The sequence below is a fragment of the Balaenoptera borealis genome (genome assembly GCF_965194805.1).
Source record: "Balaenoptera borealis genome assembly, chromosome: 20".
Taxonomy (NCBI): domain Eukaryota; kingdom Metazoa; phylum Chordata; class Mammalia; order Artiodactyla; family Balaenopteridae; genus Balaenoptera; species Balaenoptera borealis.
The window spans coordinates 54,133,835-54,158,643 of record NC_138879.1 but is presented as its reverse complement, the minus strand read 5'-3'; the positions used below and the strand labels follow the sequence as shown (position 1 = coordinate 54,158,643).

The following is a 24,809-nucleotide window of genomic DNA, read 5'->3' as shown; positions in this document are numbered from 1 at the left end:
AATACGATTATTTCTTTGTAATTTTGTTTAGAATTAAAGCTCCTGCAATGTGTTTAATAAGCTGATGGTAACAGCTTTTTAGAGCAAATCTGTTGCATAAAGTAGCCCTTTACAAAATATATTCCAGGTGTGTTAATAGGTGTTCATTAACATGGAAGAAAGGGGGCAACATTTTCTTTCCCTTTTTCCTTTTTTAGCAGAGTATCTTAGGGTATTAGTGTCTAGGAAAAACCCTTGACCACTGTGACCTAAAACTCAAAGCCTGATGACTCCCTGAGTCACATTGCCCCGTTGAGAGGAAGGACATTTCAGGGTTGGCCGCTGGGAGGAAAATCGTGTTTACCAACTGTATTTCTCCGTGAAGTATCTCGTGTGGTGGAACTGTGTCAGTGTTTGTAAGTCCCTCTGCGATGGTTCTGTCCAGGTCCTTTACTGGAAGGATCAGTGAAGTCTGAGGTTAGAGCAGGAGGAGAAGGTTGGTTCAGGCCTCTTCTGGGTAGGGTTGATCAGAGTCTGTAACAGTCCTTTCTGACTTGGAGAGCTCACTTAATAACATAATAGGTCAAATGAGGTAATTCACCTGCTCTTGGACCTTAACGAGATGCCTGCAGAACACAGCTGGAAGGAGACCGAAGACAAAACCTTTTGGATGATCTTGTAACTCGAGAGAGACTACTTCTGACATCCTTTAAGAACGAGGGTGCAGAACCAGATCTCATCAGGTACGATGTTTTCCTTTACAGGGATTATGTGGTGGGTGAAATTTATTTGCAGAGGTTACAGCTGTTTCCTGAATGCCTTAATTTCTTTAACTAGTAAAATATATAGTCTGTTCATTTATAGGGTTTGACTGTCATTTTCTATGCAATGTAGTTTTCATTAAATTTCTAGATTGAGTAAACCAGATATGTTCAGCTGAATCCCATCTTGGAGGAAGGCTATTTAGGTATAATACAGACAAGTCAGAAAATGTCTTTTCATTCTTTAGGTTGAGCTTTCTCCTATGTTAGCTGCCTTTTAAACTCTGGAAGTCATGTTCTTATCTGTGTTGGAAAATGAGTTTTTAAAGATTTTTTTGATGTGGACCATTTTTAAAGTCTTTATTGAATTTGTTACAATATTGCTTCTGTTTTATGTTTTGGTTTTTTGGCCACGGGGCACGTGGGATCTTAGCTCCCCGAGCAGGGATCGAACGAACCGGCACCCTCTGCTTTGGAAGGCGAAGTCCTAACCACTGGGCCGCCAGGGAAGTCCCTGAAAATGATTTTTTTTACTTGACTTGTTATAAAAATGTGTCCTAAAGGTTGTAGTCCGTGGCTCATAGAATTAGAGGCGTGGGGCCATTGGATTCTTCTCTCTGTCCTTTGCCGGAGAGTAATTCACACTCTCCAGCGTTGTCAGCTGCTCTGTACCCGGCTCTGCTGGAAGAACCCAGAGAAGCGGTCCGGCCTTCCCAGCTGAGGTTAATGAAGTATAAATTGTAACATCTTTAGAACTGGCCTCCCCCCCCTGCTTCTAGAACTCTCTTAACATCATTGTGGGAACCATCACAGGTGAGATGAGGATAAAACCCGCCTCTCCCCGCCTTCCCCACGAGGGGCGATGATGCCCTTCGTTGTGGGGCGGCAGCTTGTTCCTGGTAAGGAGTCATACTGCTTCCCAGGGGGGGTGTGTGTTTTTTTTTTTTTAACGAGGCTCAGCCTCAGACAATTAAATCCGGGGGCGTGGAGGGCGTGGTCACAGAGGGGCCCCAGGTGATTCTGATCTGCAGCCGGGCTTGAAAAACCACGGCCCAAGGGTGAGCCGAAGAGGATGCAGCGGCTGTGTGTCGGACCTAGCCTTTCTCAGGAGCGTGGGATCCAAGGTTTGTAGAAAGAAACGATGAAATTCGGGAAGCTAGATGAAACCTTGGAGCTGTTCGTTTGGAGGAATAAAAGCCAGGAGTCAGGGAAGGAGGAGTTGTGTCCTGGGCACGGTTTGTAAGTGGACGCGGAGGCCTTCGGTGAGCTGGCTGGTCCTTCGTGGTGCCCGACACTGCTCTGGCGGATGCAGGAGTGAAGTGGGAGGGTGAAGGTGGTGATTCAGGGCTGAGTGAAAAAGAACCGCTGAGCAAGGAGATCCAAGGCAAGGAGAGAGTACCCTCTGTTAGGGCGGGTCTTCACATCGAAGTCCAGAAATGTAGTAAAGGTATTGTGGGGTGGGAGAAGCAAATTTCATAGAGGAGGAGGGTCCAAGTAGAGGTGATGGTTGGAGGAGGAGAAGACACGGACATCCTCCTCTGTCGTGGAGGTGGCCGTTCTGACGACTAGTGACGGTGACTGTTGGGTGAGAGCCTCCTGTGTGTCAGGCTCTGTGTCTCTTCATTGTTGTTTAATGATATTGAGGGGCCAACTTGGGCCCTAGGTCTTTTTTCCCCAGGTTTTAAAACTGACTTGCATCTTAAAAAAATTGTGTATTCCAATAATTAAAATCATTTGAACAACAACAAAAAATGGCACTCATTAAACTGCATTTTACAGCCCGCAGGACACCTTGGACCAGTTTACTCTTTATTCTAGATTTCCTTGTCCTCCCACCCAGCCTCCTCCTTCACCAATATGCAAGTTCTTTTCTTTCCCTGCCAGCCCGACAGGTTGGATGGGAGAGGCAGGCGCGGCCTTCGTTGTCAGTAGTTTCCCATTCTTTGATGTGAAAAGGGGCACCACAGTCATTTAAACTTGATCCAACCTCTTTGCATCTTACGAAGTTAAACAGCTAAAAGAAGTAAAATAAGGCAATGCTTGTGGAACGTACAGTGCGTGCTGGCGGCGCGCGCCTCATTACGGCTCGCCTGCTCGCTTCTCCTATTCAGTCGTTTCTTTTGAAGGCAGTGGTTTTTTTTTTTTTAAACTATTTTTTTTATTAAGTAATTGATTTATTTTTGGCTGTGTTGGGTCTTCGTTTCTGTGCGAGGGCTTTCTCCAGCTGTGGCAGGTGGGGGCCACTCTTCATCGCGGTGCGCGGGCCTCTCACTATCGTGGCCTCTCTTGTTGCGGAGCACAGGCTCCAGACGCACAGGCTCAGTAATTGTGGCTCACGGGCCCAGCTGCTCCGCGGCATGTGGGATCTTCCCAGACCAGGGCTCGAACCCGTGTCCCCCTGCATTGGCAGGCAGACTCTCAATCACTGCACCACCAGGGAAGCCCCAGAAGGCAGTGGTTTTTTTCTCTTTCGTTTCTGTTTTCAATTTCGACTTACCGGATTTCTCAATCTCGGCCATATCGGGCTTGTCAGACGTGGCTGCAGAGGGAGAGGAGCGACTTAGCAGCGGGCGAGGTCCGGCCTGCGCGGGGGTCGCCGCCGAGTCTGGGCCTTGGGCCTTCCTGGGGGGTATGGCTGATTTTTGGTCCCCCCCCTCACATGGGTCGACGAAAAATAATAAGAATAGAAAAGAGTCTTATTTGAGCCAAACTGAGGACTAATCCCAGATCACTCTGAGAAATAGCTCCAGAGAAGCAGGGTTTTTAGCAGTTTTATATCTTGTCAGAACAAAGAACATTAAAGTCAAGGATACATTTCTTCAAGGTCTCAAAAAAACACACCAGGAGGTATATGTACAGCAGGTACAGGATGGACTTAGCAGCTGGGAAGGGAATCTTATCAGAGGAGGACTAACGTTGGCGTCCCAGGAAGGAGGGGCCTTTAATCTTTATTTTTTAACATGGACGGTCTTTACTTCTGCTCAGTGCGCCCTTTTCTTTAGTAATTAAAAACAGGTGTACAATGTATGTTTGATAGGCTACAAACAGGCTGTTTTAGGTAGCGTAAAATTCAAGTTAACTCATGTATAAGCCAGAATGACTTCTCTAGATCTCAGTATGTCAAAATTACTCGTACTGCTTGTCACCCCCATCTTTTTGGTCACCCCTCTTCTCTCGTGTGATAATCTGTTTCTTTGCTGTTTAAAGCACGCCGTGGTCAGTAGGTTCAGCGTCACCTGGGTTTGTGTTTAGAAATTAGTCTCAGACCCCACCCCCGCCCTACTGAATCGAATCTGCATGTGAACAAGATCCTCAGGTGGTTTGAATGCCCCTTCCAGCTTGAAATACTGCTTTATATCACTTGTTCTTAATTGTGGCACTCAGCATCAGAATCACCCACGAGGCTTAAAAAAAAAAGTACAAGCATCCAGACCATATACTTGCAGAGTCTGAACGAGTAGTCTGGCGGGCGGCCTCGGTAGCAGTAACACGGGGGGGCGGGGTGGGGGGCTCCTCGGGGGTGGGTGGCAGGGTGAGAACCACTGCTTTCTCTCTCGGGGTCAGAGAGATGAGCGCTAACAGCTTACATCTGCGTGTTTTCTGTGCGCCGGACACTATGCTAAGCTGTACGGGCCTGCGCTCAGATCTTTCTAACATCCCACTTTACAGGAGAGAAGCTGCGGCTTGGAGGGGTCAGGTAACTTGCACATGATTCTAAGACTAATCAGTCTCAGAGTTTGGATTTCCTCTAGATCTGTGTGTCTTCAGGTGGGAACTCTTAACCGTTGCACCGTAAGAAGAGCTGGACCAGGAATTAGAAGGACTCGGCTCTGTTGCTTCCTAGCCAGTCATCCGGGCTTCAGAATCATTGACTTGAAAAGGGGCGGGGGGTGTGTGTGTTCTGCCTCTCTTTCATTGTTTGGACCCAGGTGAGGTGATTGGAACGTGAAGGGCTTTGTAAACTCTCAAGCCTTTACAACTACAAGATGTTATTCAGGCGGGGAGCGAGCTCCTGTCGCTTCCTCTGTTTCCCGGAGACCCCGTGTCCCTCCTGTCCCAGCCCTGAGTGCTTGAGGGGGACCTGGCCTCCCCGACCAGTCTCGTTTCATGTTCTGCACCTGGCTCTCCTGCCTCCCATTCTCACCTCCCACGGCTCCTCCTGTGTCCCTTTCCTCAGTGCCCGGCTTGCTGGCTGTGGTCTTGATGGTAAACAGTCGCACATTCATTCTAGCAATGCAATCCATGCTGGCAGCGACTTACCTTCCGGGACGTATTTTAGCTGAAGCCTCCTTGAGCCCAAAGTAAATGACGCAGTAGGAAGATTTTAGGGAATTTAGCAGGTCAGTAGCAGAGGTGTTTTGGATGGAGGCCCACCAAGGCCTCTGAAGTCCTATCACCAGGACGCCCCCTGCTCCCCCTCTGTTTAATTTAAGGCTGATCCACCTGGTGGGCCTGCAGGTGTTGCTTATTGGTGAATGGTTGGGCTGCCCAGGGACAGAAAGGCCAGCCTGAGGGGAAACTGAAGCAGGGGTAACTAATTCCTGAAGGTTTGAAATAATGAAGGTAACAGGCCAGGCTGATTTCCGTGCTCTCAAGATGAAACTTTGAGGGAACCATATATGTTTTATTTGTTCAGACACAGAAATCTAGAGTAATTCAGAATAAGCTTCCAGAAGAGTTTAAAAGTGTGCGAGCCCTGTAGAGGAGACATGACGTCTGAGGGTTGGCTTGATGAGGTAAAATGGATAGAACAGACCGTGATGGTCCATTCCAGGCACCATGGAATGTGCCCAAGAATGAGAAACCAGCGCGGCAATTAGATATTTCTCACTGTAAAGAGAGTGCGTAAGTCATTGAGGTAAAAAGAGGAAAGAGAATGGTAGGTGGCCTGGAAGATGAATTATTGGTGAATCCTTGTTGGGCTAGGATTGCTTTAGACCCACTGGACCCACGTCTGTGTATACCTGTCTGTATTAGTTTGCTAGGGCTACTGTAATGAAGTACCACGGACCGGTGGCTCAAACAACAGAAATGTATTTTCTTACAGTTCTGGTGGCTGGAAGTCCAAGGTTAAGGTGTCACCGTCAGAATTGGTTCCTTCTGAGGGCCATGACAGCAGGATCTGTTCCAGGCCTCTCTCCTCGGCTTGTAGATGGCTGTTTTCCCTCTCTGTCTTCTCCTCTGTCGTACCCGCATGTGTGTCCGTGTCCAAATTTCCTTTTCTTACTGGATTAGGGCCCACCCTCATGACCTCACTTTAACTGCCTCTTTAAAGAACTTATCTCCAAATATTGTTCCATCCTGGATTACTGGGGGTTAAGACCTCAATGAATGAGTTTTGCCAGAGGGGGGGGGCATGGGGGGGACGGACACAGTTCAGCCCATAACTGTCCAAAAAAGTGCAAGTCCTACAGATATTCTAGGAGAATCTGATCAGTAAGGAAATGCATACAAGGTAAAACCATTCTCAAATTCTTATGTAGAGGAAGCCCTGGGAAATCTACTCAAGGGCTGTGAAATGAACACCAGATAGCACTGCCCAACCCCAGCTCATCAGGGAGGATGGCGGCAGTGCAGGCTTGATCGAGGCAGGCAGTACGTGTGTGGATGAGTGTGTGCACGAGCACCGGTTAAAGTCAAGGAAATTGCTAGAAGCAGACTGTCTTAGATTTGAGGACAGAGTTTCCAGTCTTTGATTTCACCCACCGGCCCATGTCAGAGTGTTATTTTTGCCCCCCCCCTTTTTTTTTCCACCCTAAATCCCCACCTTTGAGGCCTCCCCTTCCTTCCCCAACCTCCCATACCCAAATAACTCTTGCTTGGACCTAGCCTTCTGAGGATCTGAATTCAGTTGTAGACATGAATTGGATATGGGTTCCCAGTTGGACCTTGCCCTCCCACCTCCTGACTGTCAGGCTGCCCGGTCATTTCTGAGACCTTGTCGGGGACCTTTCAGCTCTGTCCCTGGAGAAACCTCATTCCTTCCCCTGCCCGTCGGTTGCTCTGATGGTCTCCAGTGACTCGCAAAGATTTCTTCAGTCCTGCAGATTCCTAGTTCTGGGCTCCTCCATCGTTTTTGTTTGCTTCCCTAATCTCTGGATTCCTCCAATATTTTTGATGGCTTCTGTCATTCTTGATATCATTGTGGGTTGCCTTGTCACTGGGGGTGGGGTGGGGGTGGCTCATGTCTTGCTTTTAGGTCACAACCTACAGAAACACATTGGTCAGGAAGCCTTATCAGAACTTAAATGTTATAGACCTGCTCTCTCTGGCACATCTTGTCATTCATGCTAGATCATCACCACACGTACTGTTGGAGAACTGGGGGTGTTCTGCTAATCGGTAGTTTGAAGCCCCGTAATAACTGGCGGCAAGCAACACCGCAAGATCAGTTGACCCAACCAGGACTCCCTGAAAACTGTCGACCCTCTCTGTCCTCCTGAGCCCTTTCCTCTTCTCTGGTTTCCTCTGTGTCCTCCTCTCTCAACCCCAAGTCTTTGCTTTCTCTCTCTTCCCCATCCCTCAGTCTCAGGAGTCCTTCTGCTACCCACCCCCCCCACCCCGCAAAACTTTCCTCTTCCTCGTCATATGTGGACTTATTAAGGGGAGGAGAGTACTGTCAAACTTCAGTTTGGATTAGCATTTCCTTTAAACACACGATTGTAGGAATCCCATAATTGAATGCGTAGCTGTCATGTGACAGAATCTGAGTTTTACCTTACGGGTTACTGATCCTTATTCTAAAGCAGTAAGCCTTGATGTGAGACTTGGTCTCAGTAAGCTAATGGTTGACTAATTGAGGGCATTTGGAAACTTGTTAAAGAAGTCTCTGTGTAACAATGTCTCTTGGACGAAGATAAGCCCTAATTTATAAAGCAGTGACACAGCTTTGATTGAAAACCCTCCTGCCCTTTATATTTGAGAGCATTGCCAATTCTCACAATTAGTTAAATCTTTGTAAAGAGAGAAGAAAAATCATTGCATACTCCACTGCTCTGTGACCATCTCAGAGATTATGTGATTAACTCGGCTGTAGTGGGTGGCTAATTGGGTAAGCTTTAATCTTCACACCACCAAGTATACTGAGGATTATAGGAAATAGGAAGTTAGTTAGAGGTTGAGATGGTAGCTATGTGTCAGGAATGCTATATTAACAAGCAGACCAACTGCTAACATCAAAAGAATGGAAGATAATGTTCACATTTTCTTAGAGTGTGAGCTTTACATTTAATTTCAGATATTTACTTTTCCTTGGAGCTGCTAAAAAAAAAAAAATATATATATATACACTTCCAATTTATATTTCATTTCACTGTATTGGCAGCCAAGGGAGGCAAAAGAAAAATTTACATTGAATATGCCATTAAAAGTATTGCCCCTCTACCATTTTAGATCATTGAATGTTTTCTTTCAATTTAAAGCTTGATTTATAAGAGGGATGATTTCCATCTGATAGTACTGAGATTTCCTAAAAAATTATTCGTTTATACTTTATGTTGCTTGAAGTTATGAACACAGGATGAACCGACTCTTCCAGAAGTAGGAACTCTCTGAGGAATATACCCCTGCATCATTAGCTGTGAGACAACGGATAAGCCATAATTATTTATCCTTTTTACTTATGCCCCAGAAATACACTAACTTTCTGGGTCATCTGGCATGTAAAGGATATGCTGAAATCAGTAAAGGATGTGCTTCTCTCTCTCTTTCAGTGACCCCAAGGATAGTTGAACTAAGGTGGTATTAAGTGCAGTCAAGAATATTAAATTTCTCTGATAATTTAATGAAAACTAGTTAAGGAATCAAAAATGTGGTAAATGGAAGCTTTTCTTTTGAGTGCCTGTTATGAGTGGTGGCAAAAAACCCTAAACAATTAAAAAGAACAAAAACAACTAGTTTTTGCATTTGAGCTCTTTACAGTTCAGCAAGAAAGACAGACATGAATTAAAGATTCATACAAATAAGTAAAATCAGTTCAGCAGAAAAATATATTGTGCTTTGAAGGGAGTATTAGTGGGGAGCTGATTTAGCTAGGGAAGCCATGTGGTTTTTAATATTTTTTTTGCAAGCGTATATTTTGTTTCTCTATCTAAATTTTAAATATCCTTGAGGATGGGGACCAAAACCTAACACAAGGGTTATTAACTGATTGCTCACTGAATGAAAATCTTTTGTTTTTCCAGTATCTTTTATAAATACCTCGTGGGAGTTTGGTATATAGCAGGCGCTCAGCAGATTTCTGTTGATTGAAAGGTAGACTGAGTCAGGATGTGACAGGCTGGGCTCTGTAAACAAACCTGGGACCCTCAGGGGAATACCAGATGAAAGCATTTTTTGCCTGCCTCATATAAAGTCTGGTGGTTCTCTGGGACAGCTCCCTTCAAAGGGTGATTCAGGGTTTCCCACCATGTGGCTGTGCTGTCTGACAGGAGACCTCCATGCTCACTATGAGAGGAGAAGAGAGAGGGTGTGGAGGTCTCACCCCTCTCATAGGCTGTCGCCTGGAAGTTGCATATGTAGCAGCCCGTTGGCCGTAACCAGTCACATGGCTCCAACCTGCCTGCGGGGGAGGCTGGGAAATGTAGTCTTTGCCCACGCTCACAGAGAGGAACAAGAAATGGGACTTGGGACAACCCCTCGCTTTTTGTCTCTGCCTCACTGATTATTTGGGGTGGTTTGATGGAAAGAAGTAACTTTGGTACATAGTCTGCCTACTCTCTTAATTAGCGGAGATTAGAATCAGAAGTTAATAGAGGCACATGAGGTGGGCTGAGAGGCGACCCTGGTGGGGTTTGTTCACCTTATATAATGCTCATTCTGAAAGAGTTCAGTCAGGCAGGGGAAACATAAACACAGGACAGAAATTCAGTGCAAATGGGTATATACAATGCAGACTAGAAAGGGAGGTTGTGTCTGCAGCAGTCAGAGGAGGAGAAGGACCAAGGAAAGCACCTAAAAGGTCTAGAAAAGAAGATGGTGTTTATTGTTCTTACCCTCACCAAGGGGGTGCCTGGTTTGGCTCACGCACTAGTATTACAGTCACGATGCCCTCAGCTGCAGGGAACAGATAACCCTACGCAAAACCACTTACATAAGGAAAAATACCTCCATATAATAAATTCCAAGTTAGAGGATTGAGAGGGGTGGTTAATTCTACAGTCGGTGATGATCCAGGTTCTGGCCATGTCTTTGTTTTGCCTTTGTCTTCAGACCGATTCCTCTTGGTCGAGAATACCTGTAGAAAGTTCCTAGCCACACTCCAAACTTCAGTAGGAGAGGAAGGAGGGTATGTCTTGCATAAGTAATGTATTCATGTGGCTGAGACATTTTAAAAGCACTTAACAGTGTTCAATGAAAAGCCTCCCTCCCTTCTGTGTGCCCCCCCTCCTCAACAAATATCAGTTTTAATGATTTTTGGTATATATTTCCAAGGTTCTCTTGAATATATACCAGCAAATAGGAATATTTTATTTCCCTCCATCTTTTACACAAACGGTAGCATACTACACAAATTATTCTACAGCATTCTTTTGTCATCTAAATTTCCTGGAGGTCTTCCCAAACCAGCACATGAGGTTTTGTCATTAGTTACGGGGTTTTTTTTTTTTTTTTGAAATATGAGGGTTGATGTTGTAATTGAATCCTCTGGCATTAGTTTTTATAGCCTTATATTTCATTGTGTGCACTACTGTAATTTAACTAGTCTCCTATTGATATGTGTTTTGTTTCTATTACATTTGTGTATATATATTACATAGTTTTTTTTTCTATTACAAAAATATAGTGGTGAATAACCTTGATAAGGGATTTCATATGTGTGAAAGTCTATCTCTAGATAAGTTCTTAGAAGAAGGATGGCTGGGCCAAAGGATATATGCATTTATAATTTTCATAGAACCAATTTAGATCTGTGCTAGCAACTTATGTGAGTGCCTATTTCCATACAGTCTTCTCCAAAGAGTGTTATTAAATTTTGTATCCTATTCCAATCTAGTATATGAAGATAGTTCTGATGTTAAATTTTTGTTAAATTTGTTTACTCTGTTAAATATTTGATCCATTCGGAATTTGAAGAGTATGAATCGCACTTTTTTCCTATTTGACTATTTTTGTGACTGACTACATTTTTTTACGGAGTCATCCATATTTTCACAAATTCTGAGATGATATTTATCGTATAATACATTCCCATATATTTGGATCTATTTCTGGACTTTGTAAGGCATTTCATTGATCTCTGCTAACACCATTAATTTTGTGGCTTTATTATAAGTTTTAGTACATGATAGGGCTAGTCTTCTGTCATTGTACTATTTTTAAACAATTTTCATTAAAAAAAAATGAACTCAATCAGCTAATCTAATTCCAAAAAAGAGAAATAACTGTTGGTTTTTTAAAAATTGGGGTTACATGAAATCTTGAAATCCTTTATAATGTTGAATTTTCCTACCCAAGAATATGGGGTTTTTTTCTGTTTGTTCAAGCCATCTTTCAGGCCTTTCAGAATGTTTTCTTCAAATACACATTTCTGGTTTAATTTATTTTGAGGTATTTTATAGTTTTGGTGGTAGTTTTAAATTCAGTTTTTCATTTCATCATGCTTTTTGATGTTTATTTGAAAACTGGATATCTGGATGCTATTATATGTAAACAGTCTAATTCTGATTGTTTTCAGTAGTTTTTCTGTTGATTCTCTTGTATTTTCCAGTTATTTTCTAAGAGGGGAAAAAAACACCTCCTGGAAGCTTCACAGTGGACTTTGGCTCAAAACAGAAATAGGCTAGGATTGTATCACATGCTATGTTATACCAAGAGCCATGGTGGAATGGAGTTGCCATGATTGGCTTGGTTTATTTAGGATAGATACATCCATGAACTGAAACTGAGGACAGGCTTATGTTCCCTGAGCAGTGGGGCCTTGAACAAAATCGAATTCTGATAACAAGGGAGAAAGGACATAGAGATGTTGGGTAGGACTGGTGTACCAACCCTCTTCTGTGTTCCCTTAGCAACAGTGACTCTCTTCATCTTGAAGTTTCTTCTGACACCAGAGACTCTAGGTTCCTCACTACTGTGACCTCGGTAAGTTCTTGAAATCCCAGAGAAGGGGTAGCTCACTAGCCTTCTGGGTTATTTTATTTAGGTTCAAGTGGAACTTGGATAATTGCTTTAAATCTCTAGTTCACTGTTTAAAGAAGCTGGGCTATTTACTCTTACCTGTATTCCTGAGGAGGTTTAGGAGAAGTGCTTTTGAAGTAGACCCTGGTTTCAATAGCAACACATTTATACAGTTTCATAGAACTGGCTTCTTCTGTAGACAGATGATCTTGTGCATTTTATGTTAATTATTGTTTAATTCCATTTGGGAGGTAATAGCTTCTGACTTTGTCTCCATGTTCTGGAGAAACATAGGTTAAATAGGTTAATTTGATGCAGGGACTGATACTTAGGGACAAGAGGGAGTGTTTGAAACATGGACTGACCTGAAAAATCTGGACTATATGTTGCCTTAGCACTTTTTTTTTTTCTGTATTAATTACTGGTCTGATACTAGCCAGGCAAAGTGTACGGTGACCATGTTTTCTCGGGGAGAAAAACTGGATATGTCATATGACCAAGTATTTTTTTGACTCCTTTTCTGGAAGAGGCAGTTTGGTTGATAGTGTCAGGCCAGAATGTTGATGCTTTGGGATATTCCAGTGGTTAATGGGAATGAATAGAATACTTGCTTTTGAAAAAATTTAAAACATACATTTACTTTTAAAGATGTTTATCACATTGTAAACACCCAACTGTACAAAAAGGTTATCAATGAAAACTCCAGTGCCCTCCCACTTCTGGCATGCATTTTCCCTTTTCCTCCCTGGAGGCAGCAACTTCTAACAGTTTTTTGTGTCTCCTTCTAGAAAGGTAATACACGTGTATAAGGATACACATACATCTCCAATCACTCTCTCACCCTTTCAGTTTTTAACGTGAATTATAGTGTAAAATGTCCTCTTTACTGTGCATTATCTTTTTTGTCTAGCAGTATATCTTGAAGCTTATGAAGTAGAATGTTTAAATAGTGCTCTTAAATATCTTGAAATTGTCTCAAACTTGACAGTGTAGCTCTTTTGAAGTGTTTCAGTTATGTGTGTACTAACCAGACTGATTATCACTTGAAAGTCATTTAGCACAGATTTTTTTTTTTTTCTCCGTGGGCTAGGAAAGGAAGCTCTGTTAGCAGCCTGACTTACAAATAGATACTTATGGTAAAGAAGGATTATCCGTTTGGATGACTGATCAAGGGAGTGAACCCAGAGACGTTGAGGCCTAGGTAAATATCAGTCGTTGCAATCCCACATTGTTGCTCAAGTCAGTGAAGGTGGCCAGTTGTCACCGTGTGGATGTGATAAAGCGTAGTCTGGCCATGAGCTCGCAGCAGCAACCTGCTGGTTCCTCTCCTAGGATAGGCCTTGAAAGCTGGACCACAAAGACGTACCAAATGAAAACAAACTTAAAAGATGCTATTGATAATAAATAGTATTTTAAAAACAGGAGATATGTAGGAATAAGTCAAATGAAAAGTATGAAACCTCTATACTCAAAACTATAAAGCATTTAGAGAAAGGAAGGAAGACCTGATGGAGGGATAACCATGTTCACAGATTGGGAAGACTCAGTACTGTAAAGATGTTAGTTCTCTTAAAATTGATCTGTAGATTGAGAGCAAACCCGTTTAGATTCCCCAGCCAGTTTTTTCTGTTTTTTTGTCTGTCACTTAAGCTGATTCTAAGGTGTATATGGCAATTTTGAAGAACAAAAGTTTTGAACACTCACGTGATCATTTATCAAGACTTAACCGTAAAGCTGCAGTGTGGTGTTGGCACAAGGACAGGCCAATAAACCAGTGGATCAAAATAGAGTCCAGAAACAGCCCTCCATACACATGTTGTCACTTGATTTATGACCGAGGTGACACTGCAGTGCAGGGGAGAAAAGAGGATCTTTTCAATAAATAGTGTTAGGTCAGCTGAATGTCCACATGGAAAAAAACAAATCTTAGCCTCTACAGTCAACCCTCCATGAAAATCAATTCCAGAACGATTGTAGACCTAAATGTGAAAGGTAAAATAAAACTTTAAGAAAACGTAGGAAGATGTCTTTTTTTTTTTTTTTGAAGTTTTTTTGGTAATGCTTGTTATTATTTATTTATTTATTTTTTGGCTGTGTTGGGTCTTCGTCTCCGTGCGAGGGCTTTCTCTAGTTGCGGTGAGCGGGGACCACTCTTCATCGCGGTGCGTGGGCCTCTCACTATCGTGGCCTCTCTTATTGCGGAGCACAGGCTCCAGACGCGCAGGCTCAGTAGTTGTGGCTCACGGGCCCAGTTGCTCCGCGGCATGTGGGATCTTCCCAGACCAGGGCTCGAACCCATGTCCCCTGCATTGGCAGGCAGATTCTCAACCACTGCGCCACCAGGGAAGCCAGGAAGATATCTTTATGACCTTGGGAATAGGTAAAGATTTCTTAAACAGGACACAAAGACTGAACGTGAAGGAAACGCAGGGTAAGTTGGATTTCACTGAAATAAGAAATTCTGTGTATCAAAAGATACCACAGAGAGAGTGAAAGCCAAGCCATAGTATGGGAATCTAGATTTGCAGTGAATATATCTGTTACGTAAGTCATATCTGGAATATATAAAGAGCCCCCATAAATCAAGATAAAAGACAACTCCTTAGGGAAAAAATAGGCAGACGACTTGACATTGTACTTGACAAAAGAGGGTGTCCAGTGGCTGCACACATGAAAAGGTGTTCAGCCTCTCCAGTCATTAGGAAATTGCAAACTAAAACCATGCTGTCATACCATTATGCCTGCCAGATTGGCTAAAATTAAAACTACAGATGTCTCAGGAGTTACTAAGATGTGGGGCCACTGGAGTTCTCATGTCCTGCTGGGGGGACCATCATTTTACAACCACTCTGGAAAACTCTGTCCGAAAACTGAACTGTATGTACTAAGGACATGTACGTGTTTATAGCATCCTTCTAAATAGTCCCACCTGGGAACAACCACTGAACACCAACACTGTAGTGGATAAATACATGAGGGCGTGTTTATACAATGATCCTAATGAGAGGAAACAATCTACAGCCACACACCACACACTGGATGCATCTCACAAACACAACACTCAGTGAAATAAGCCAGGCAGAAGCGTGTGCAAACACAGCACTGAGTGAAATAAGCCAGGCGGAAGCTTGCGTACTATATGGATTCCATTCCTATAAAGGCAGACCTTGTATATGGTGTTATCAATAATGAAAGTGGTTCCCTTTGGGGGAAGCAATGACCAGAGGGGGCATGGGAGGTCCTGGGGTTCTGCCTATGCTCCGTTTCTTATCCTGGGTAGTGATTAACTGGAGGTGTTCACTTTGTCAATTATCTTTGAGCTGTACGCTTCGGTTTCTTTGTCTATATGTTCTATTTGAATTTAAAAATTCGTAAATACACATGTATACACACTTTTATATAATACATATGTATATATACTTACAATATATAACAATGTATACTTATATATTACATTACATATATGCTTAGTGTATATATTACATATGTATGTGTATGTATATAGCCATGTATACTTATGTATAAGTATACATGCACATATACACTGAGACGCATATGTATGCATCTGTACGTGTGTGTGTGTGTGTGTATGTATGCGTGCACACACACACACAGCTATGTCTTGAACAGGCCACAAGGTGGAGATGTAAGTCAGTAGAAGCGGAGACATACTCAGACCTTCCCAGTTTCTAGATTTTTAAAAGTTAGGGTTCTCCTCCCTTGAGAGTGAGGAGAGAAGGGTTGATTGCTTGGACTTTCCAGCTTTGGAGGAGGAATCGCTTACCTTTCAGTTCTCTTTCATCTTTTCCCCCTTTCTCTGTGTCACCGCAAACCCATTTGTCATGTTTAAACTTCCTCCTCAGGGCTTCTCTGTAGACTTTTGCCCCATCCATCCGCAAGCTGTTTATTCTTGTTTCTTTCCCTCTCTTTCATCTTCCTTCCTTGACTTTTCCTGTCACATCTTTCTCTTCCATTGCTCTTTTCCCCCTGGAAAAAGATGTTTGGTTTTGGCATTTCTTGGTTTTTAGTTTCTGCTTCCCATTCTTAATTTTGAAAGAAGAGGAACACTTTCAGTGCCTCTGATAGTCTTCACTTAAGTGGTCTTTACTTTTGTGGGTCTTTGCTGCCTTATTAGCTCCCCTTCCCTGGTTCTCCCACCCTATGGGGAAATGACTCATCTTTAATTGGATTTAAAACAAATTATCCACATGATACACACTCCTTATAACAAGTCAGTCCACACTGAGGTATGACCCAAAGTTAATACCCTCTCCCCCTTCCTTCCCTCCAGTGTCATTCTCCTGACATAACCTGTGTTAACCTCACCACATTTATCTGTGCTTGTACATATATTTACAAGTGTAGTTACATGAATATGCATTTTCCTTTCCTATTTTGTGAAAAAAAGAATTTTACATATTACTCTGTAATTTACTGTTTTTCATTTAAATTTGGGCATTCCTCTAACAAAAATAGATTTAACAAAATTCTCTTCAATAGCTGCATTATTTCACAATAGAAAGGCAGTCACTTTTCCAGCCACTCCCCATTTGATGAATATTGGGTGGTTTAGTTTTTTGCCATTACAAACAATGATGCGGTAAATATCCATGAAGAATGTGGCTTCTGCCTCTATAGGACAGATTCCCTTAAGTGGGGTTATTGGGACAAAAGGTATGGGTGTTCAAAACGTAACAGGTTCTGCCATGTCTGTTTCTTAAAAGTTATAGTGCTTTACGTTTCCTCTGACGGTATATGGGAGAGCCCATTTCCCTACACCGTAGGTGTCGGTGGGGGTTACAGAACTGGTTGGGTTATGCTGATCTGATGGGTGAGAAATGGTATCTTGTTTTGAGTTGCAGTCCTTAACTACTGGTACAGTTGTGACTTTTGATGGGGAAAAAAAAGATTTCCTACTTCATGCATTACTTTTATTATTGTTTTTTGGCTGCGTTGGGTCTTCATTTGCTGGGTGTGGGCTTTCTCTAGTTGCAGTGGGCGGGGGTTGCTCTTCGTTGTGGTGCGGTGGCTTCTCTTGTTGCAGAGCATGGGCTCTAGGTGCGCGGGTTTCAGTAGTTGCGGTGTACAGGCTCAGTAGTTGTGGCTCGTGGGCTTAGTTGCTCCGCGGCATGTGGGATCTTCCCGGACCAGGGCTCGAACCCGTGTCCCCTGCATTGGCGGGCAGATACTTAACAACTGTGCCACCAGGGAAGTCCTCATGCATTACCTTTAAATGATAAAACTCACTTGGGAATTGAAAAAGGAAGCAAATTCCAGGCAGTGAATAAGCAGTAAGAAGAAAGGAGTTACCTATACACACTGTATTGTAAGTTATGTTGATTTATTTTTTATAAAGCCTATATAATACTTTCCAACTTGTGCTTCTTGTAAGTGAAAATTGTAAAGAAACTGGGGAAAAAAAAAAAAAAAAAGGATTTTCTTGTCTATTAAGAAAAGAGGGACTTCCCTGGTGGCACGGTGGTTAAGAATCCGCCTGCCAATGCAGGGAACACAGGTTTGAGCCCTAGTCTGGAAGATCCCACATGCCGCGGAGCAGCTAAGCCCGTGCGCCACAACTACTGAGCCTACACTCCTAGAGCCCGCCAGCCACAACTACTGAAGCCTGCGTGCCTAGAGCCCCTGCTCCACAACAAGAGAAGCCACCGCAGTGAGAAGCCCGCGTACCACAGCCAAGAGCAGCCCCCGCTCGCCGCAACTAGAGAAAGCCTGTGTGCAGCAATGAAGACCTAATGCAGCAAAAAATTTAATAAATTTTTAAAAACTTTGTTTCTCCCTCCTCCTCTTCTGTATTTGCCAAGCACTTTCATACAGATTATTTTATTTGACTGTCATAATAATCTTCAAGATAAGCAGAGAAGGGATTACTTTTTTGGTTTACAGATGAGGAAACTGTCATTGTACCCAGGGCGGGTTAATGGCAGAAGGAGAACTAGAACTCATCTCCTTGACCTTGGCTATGGGTTTTGTTTCGCGGGCCTCCCTTTCTCTGAATTTTGGTCCCTTGCAGGGACCCTCATCATCTGTTCCTTCTCACTGGCTTTGAGTACTTTGCCCTCCTGTTCGCTGCACTTAGTAGAATCCAGCCGAGGATTGCTAACTTTGCACGCGTAATTCAGTGGACGGAGCTAAGGGTTTACAGTTAGAAAACCTGGGTGTGAATCTTGACTCCATTTCGTTTTCTGTAAAATGAAAATAATCATGACTCAAAATGTTGTGAAGTTCGGATGAGATAAATATTTGTGAAGGTGTATATTTATGCTTTTGTGAAGTGGTCTATAAACATTCCACAACACTTGCTGTCACTGATCTTAGCAGAGGGGAATTCAGAGGTGGCACGTCTTTCTATCCTGCTCAACAGAATTGGAGAACAGTCCGTGATGGTTTATAAGTAAGTGCTAAATGATGTGGCCTGGGCCATAAATGGTCTAGGAGATTGGAAAAGAGAGCCATGTGAGGTGGAGGAGGTTGAGAAGAACTGGATGGAACGAGACTTGAGATCGCCCTTGTAGAGTGAGTAGGGTTTGTACCCCTTATGGTTTCCCTCGTTCTTTAACCCTACTTTTTCCAGACCTGTAATTTCCATACCCATCTGTGTATTGGTGCCTGGCTGGTTGCATAAAAATCACCTGAGGGAGACTACAGATTTCTGGGCCTTGGCTCCAGAGGGAGAGGATGCCATGGTTATTATGAATTTGAGTTTTTAGATATGAACTAGATTAATTGATAAGAAACAAGGTTATTGAGGTGGAAATGGTGACTGTATAGGCGGTGCTTGGCTTTTGTGCATCTTGAGCATATACATTATTCACACCCTTCAACAGTCTCAATGCCAAATTTGGATTTTTGTACATCAGCTGACAAATATAAAATTCTACTAACACAGAATTTTTAACACTGTAGAGCACTGTAGTGTTTAATTCTACTCCCTGCCAGCCAGTAATTTCATTTTACTGGACTTGCATCTTTGTCCAGAGAACAGTGTTAATTTGCACAATTAATTGAATATTTCAGTGCCTTGTATCTTTAAATGAGTGAGAATGGAAACAAGGGGGAAAACAAGTTGAGGCAAAGGTGGAAATCACTGGGCACGCCTAATGCCTAAATGCAAATTGTCAGCCTCATTGGGTTCTCATTGGATTTATCATTTAAGTGTGTTTGGTCATGCAGAAAAAAGTGAAAGAAGATGTAGAACATTTGTTATTGAAAAGAGTGTCGAAAAGGCACAACAGAAACTCCCTTGTAATATGTAAGCATATTGTTGACTTTCACTCTTTCTGTTTCTAAACGTGTTTTCAAGACTCCACTGTGTAGTAAAGTTAAGGAGCTGCTTGTAATAAATGGTAATTATTGGATTGCTTAACATTTATTTTGTACTTGAACTTTAATCACTAACCAGCAGATGGCGCTCAGTCACCAGACATTTGGCAGAGCAGCTAATTCACCTTTCACTTAGAATTCTTAGGTTTTTAAACACCAAGGTCCTAATATATAGCACAGAGAACTATATTTAGTATCCTGTGATAAACGATAATGGAAACATAAAAAGTCTACATGTGTATAACTGAGTCACTTTGCTGTACGGCAGAGATTAGCACAACATTGTACATCAACTATACTTCAATTTAAAAAATAGACAAAACCTAAGAATTCTGTTTATTTTTTTAATCACCCGTTCCTCTCCTCCTTCGACTTTTCAGGTACCATGACATTGACATTAAGGTAAAAGTAAAGAATTGTTCCCTTTGGTTTTATTTGCTTGATTTTAGATTGCCTGGATGACTCGAGAATAGCACACAGAGGTTTCTCAAATTCAGGTCAGAGGCCAAAATAATGACTTCTGATGGCCTTTTCCCACCCTGCATTTGTGTTCTTCTGTGAACTGTTTTGTTAAATTTTAACGTTACATTTAAAACTTCTTATGGTAACCTTTAGCCAGCAGTGAATAGGGAGAAAAATGAGAGTGGTTTACAATTAAAAAATTATTTGCTTGCGGTATATTTTAAAGATGCTGTGGTGAGACTTTCCTTGGATGACGTGTAAGTAAGAGATTTTCCTTGCTTGAGGTCTTATTGTTCTGGACTAATACTAATTAGTCTAAACAAATTGGCTAATCTTTATTCAATTAGTTAACAACAACAACAAAAATTTGAGTACTTTGCAAAAGGCACAGTGTTAGGCATTTATTGTCCCTGGAGTACCAGCTCCCTGAGGTCAGGTATTTGTCTCTCTTGTTCTCTTCCAAAGCCCCTAGATTCATGCTGCCACACAGAAGGGACTCAGTAAGTGTGTGTAGGAAGGATGGTTGGATGAATAGGTGGATGGGATACAAAAACAGAATTGGACAGAGTACTGGGCTTAAAGAAGTTAGCTGTCTAGTAAATATGGCTACAAGTAGCCACAAATCCATAGCTTATGATCTCGACAGCAGTTTTACTTTGGGGTTGTTACGGGAGTTATGTTGAAATTTGAGAAAATCCCGAAAGGAAATGAAACATTTCCCTAAGTTGTGTCAGTTCTCCAAGTCACCCAGTTTGGAAATCTTTATCCTCTGTATCCATTCTACTCACCAGCACTTTTGTGGGGCTTTCCTTTGAATTGCTGGGTGAATTGTCCCTTCCCTGCCATTCCATCTTGTCATTTCCCTCATCCAGCCCCCCATCCCCTTCTGCCTAAATGGCACTAGCCTTCTGGTCTACCTCCCTGACTGTGGCCTCTCCTCAGTGTAAGCCAGCCTGGATATTGTTGCCAGATTTTTCCTTTAAAGAATGTATGTCAAAGAAACTATTTTCTGATTGAAAGTTGAGCCTCTGTGCATCTTTATATTCATGGAAAGAAACTAGCTGAGAAAGCTTTGGGAAAGGAATCGCCCTTTCAGACCATAGTAGCATTTTCACACCTACAGGCAAGTCTAGTTACAAAGCTCTGTAGACTCGATTCACCTCACTGACACCCTAGAAATATCATCTCTAGTCCTGACTGCAGACCTCCCTGTGGCCTGTGAATACTCAAACACTGTTTTTTCAGACAAAACAAACATTTTATGGTCACTTTGACATCTTTTGGAAATGCTAAGAAAAGCTGCTGCTTGGAATTCAGTGCTTTTTCAATTCTATATTCGGTTGATAAGAACACCCTCCCTGTGAACTCTGACAAGTTGCAACTACATTTGTCAGCAGAAAAACATGGATTAACTGCAACCCCCCCCCATATTGTCATAATTTAATAATGTGTATCACTTTCTTTGGGGGATAAAAATGAAATATTTTTACAGTGTCAGAAGGGACTCTGAAACTTTTTGGTAAAATCTTTTTGAGACAGATAGCTAACCTGTTTAGTAATGTGGCATTTATTTGATAAGTTCCATTTATTAGATAAGTTCCATCTTGAAAATATAGGTAAAAATGACGGATTTATTTTTAAAAACATTTCAAGTCTACCCTAACCTCAGAAGCATAGTATTTAGCATTTCCTTTCTTTAGCTGACTTTTCAAAGGAGAAACACTCCTTCATCGTCCTTCCAAAAGTGGGCTTGAGCTGCAAGGTGTTTTAGTGACAGAATTCCCGTTCAAGTTAAAATTCTCTCCATCTGCTTGAACAACGTCAGTCTTTGCTGCTAAACTCTTGAAGGCAGGTAGCAGTTGAGTTTTCCTTTGCCTTTTTTTTTTTAATCTCAAGATAAATGTCAAATACCCCTCTCATTTTGTCTCTCTTGCTGAAAAAGCTCAGTGGTTTTCTTAGTTCTGTTTCATAAACACGTACTGAATGCTTCTCCAGCGTACTCAGAGGAACTGTCTTTCTGGTCCTAGGGATATAAACATGACTGTCATGTGGCCTCTTTCCTTCCAGAGCTCATAATTTAGGAAGGGAGACAGATGAGTAAATAACTAACTACAATCCTGCTTGATAAATGCCACGTTGGAGGTTTTGCACGAAGTGCCATGAGAGCACCAGGAGTGATTGATTTAAGGGAAGGGGGGTGGGGACGGGAATCAGGAAAGACTAAACAGCAGAAGTGACATTTGAGTTTAGCCTTAGGGGATGAATAGAATTTTGCCAGATGGACAAAGGGGTGGGGGTGGGGACCCTCCAGACTCATACAAAAACATGAGAGTGTGAAAGTTTGTGCCTTTGTCTGAGACGTGGTGAGAGTCTGTAAGGCTGAAGGAAGAGTAGGGTATGGAAGGGGGGTGTCGGGAGATGACGTTGCAGAGATCACTGGGGCCATGTTGTAAAGCTTAAGTTTGACCTGTAGTTTCTTAGGGAGTCGTGACAGTTTTAAAATAGGGGAGATCTGTGTTCTAGAAAGATCGTTCTGGCAGCAGAGCGTAAGGTGATTTGAATCGGGGTGACTGGGAACAAGGAGAGCGGTTGCAGGCTATGAGCATCTTCTACGCGAGAGATGATGAGGTCTGAGCTGAGGCAGCACCAGCGGGGATGGACTTGGGGCGTGGACTTGAGAACCAGCTCCGAAGGGAGGTCTTGGGAATTGATGAGACGTGGCGGGGGGGTGGGGGTGAGGGGGGGGGGGGTTGGATGACTTGGGAATACAGTGATGCCGCTAGAAAGGATAGGAGAAGAAACCGCTTATGAGGTGAAAGTAGTGAATTTGATTTTGGGTGTGTTGAATTTGGAGTGGAGTTCCCAGCTGGAGAGTCCTAAAGGAAAATCCATAAATGCAGATAGAAGAGCCTGTAGGGAGATGGCGTGGGTAGAGAAATTTGAAAGTCAGTGATTTTTCAATCAGGATGAGGGGTGGGAGGACCTGCCTCGCGTGGATTGTGATATGTGGGGTTTCTTTTTAACTATTTGTATGCCATTCCTCCCCCACCCTCAGATTTCTGATAGTGCCCTGCCAGGGCAGGAGCCCCAGGTAAGAATCCACCACCATGATGACTCCAGAGAATATGGCCTGTTTCATTCGTATTGGGGCATAAGAATGGTCTAAGCACTGCTAGTATCGGTCCTTACAGTCTGAAACCACAGGTAAAATTGCCCAGGGAGAGACAGTATAGCAAGAAGAGAAGATCTAAATAGAATCCCTGAGGCACACTGCTATTTAAAGGGCAGATGGAAGAAGGAGGTACCTGCAAGTTACAGAGAAGGACCTGCCCGTGGGAGAGAGGGGCGTGGAAGGAGCCGAGGGGGAGGAGGGGTTTCCTGGATACTGGAAGAAGGTCAGCAGTGGCCAGTGAGGCCTGGAGGACGGGTGAAGTGAGAACTGGGACGAGGTTTATGGCACTAAGGAGGTTATGGTTGAGAAAAGTCTCAGCAGAGTGATGGGGTAGAAGTTGGATCCCAGGGGCTGAAGAGTGAACCCCGAGGGTCAAGAAGTAGAGCTGGTGAGCACGGTCCATTCTTTTTTTAATATTTGGCTGCGTTGGGTCTTCGTTGCTGCTCACGGGCTTTCTCTAGTTGCGGCGAGCAGGGGCTACTCTTCTTTGCGGTGCGCGGGCTTCTCATTGCAGTGACTTCTCTTGTTGCGGAGCACGGGCTCTAGGCGCGCGGGCTTCAGTAGTTGTGGCTGGCAGGCTCTAGAGCACAGGCTCAGTAGTTGTGGCACATGGGCTTAGGTGCTCTGTGGAATGTGGGATCTTCCTGGACCAGGGCTCGAACCCGTGTCCCCTGCATTGGCAGGCGGATTCTTAACCACTGTGCCACCAGGGAAGTCCCCCATTACCATCATTTTAAAAAGAATCCTATGAGTCATACTATAAAGTGAGTGGCTGTTCCCTTCTGGATAGAAGTGGTCGGATATGGTTTCATCCACAAGATGGTCCTCACAGTTTGGACAGAATGTGGGCAGGTGGAGACGGGAGAGGAGATACCTGGGTTGAGAAGGATCCTGTAAACATGGGACTGAGGCCAGAAATGTGTGTTCTGTGTTCCTTGGCCAGCAAGGAGCCTAATATGTCTGGTGCAGAAGGAGCGTGTGGGTTATGAGAGGGAGTCAAGATTAAGATGGATAATTCAGAATTTGTGTTATAAATGCTACGCTATATTCATAGAATTGGTTTTGAAACCCTGCATGTGTTTCTATCTGAGCAGCCAAATACCCTCTAACACGAAAGTCAGTGGTCATTTTTAATGCTATAACCTGTAGTGGCAACATTATATCTTCTTGAGAAATAATATTTGTGCCTTTGGTGCCACCTGTGAGACAGACTTTGTCCTAATAGAAAGGCCAGTTCCATTTGGCCTTGTGTTTTGAAATTTAAGACCTTCATTTATGATTATTGACTCAGATGTCTCATGGAGGATTAGTAAGAGTATTACACGCTGCCACAGTCTCCTTCACAGGCTGTAATTCTCCTGGGGACCAGGCTTGGGCCTTATTCATCTGCGTATCTCTTCCAGCACTGAACACAGTTGCTGGCATAAACTAAGCATGCAGTAAATTGCAGTCGAATTGAATTTTCAAAGCAGGCGAGGCTAGCCCCCGCTGCACTCGTGGGAGTGATTTGCAGCAGAGCTGTATTTTTCGAGTTATGTAACGCCTTTAATCTTGTTCTCAGGTCCAGCCTGATGACTGGAGGGGCCAAGCGAGGAGTACCCAACCCTTGGCTCTTCGAGGAGCCGGAGGAGACCAGAGGCTTGGGTTTTGATGAAATCCGGGAACAGCAGCAGCAAATTATCCAAGGTACTAAATACCCCAAGAGCGTGGGCTCAGAAACATTGTCAGATTTTTTTATCATAGCTTTGGATATTCCTTATACCCACTGAAAATCAGAGGTAAAGCTGTTGGTCTTTGAGAGCTCTTGGCGCTTTTGTGCCTCAAGATACCTGAGGATTAGACAAATGCTGTTGTCCATCCAGGTAGCTCATGGAAGTAGGGATTCTCTCCTGGGAGAGGGACAGAGCAGTTCTGAGTCTGATCAGTCCAGGTGACTCTGAGGCATGTGCCCCCTCCCTGTTCTCCACGATTGGGGATCA

At 43.2% G+C, this 24,809-nt stretch overlaps 1 protein-coding gene across 6 annotated transcripts in view; it reads left to right on the top strand.

Annotated features, from left to right (window-relative positions):
- STX8 (syntaxin 8) overlaps positions 1-24,809 on the top strand; it is a 252,938-nt gene that overhangs the window by 21,425 nt on the left and 206,704 nt on the right. For 5 of the 6 annotated variants that reach the window (XM_082372919.1, XM_082372918.1, XM_082372920.1 and 2 more), the window contains exons 4-5: positions 612-722; positions 24,392-24,516. In XM_082372919.1, the coding sequence (XP_082229045.1) occupies positions 612-722; positions 24,392-24,516 (236 nt within the window). The remainder of the gene's footprint in view (positions 1-611; positions 723-24,391; positions 24,517-24,809) is intronic. The other variant, XM_082372923.1, reaches the window with a different exon arrangement.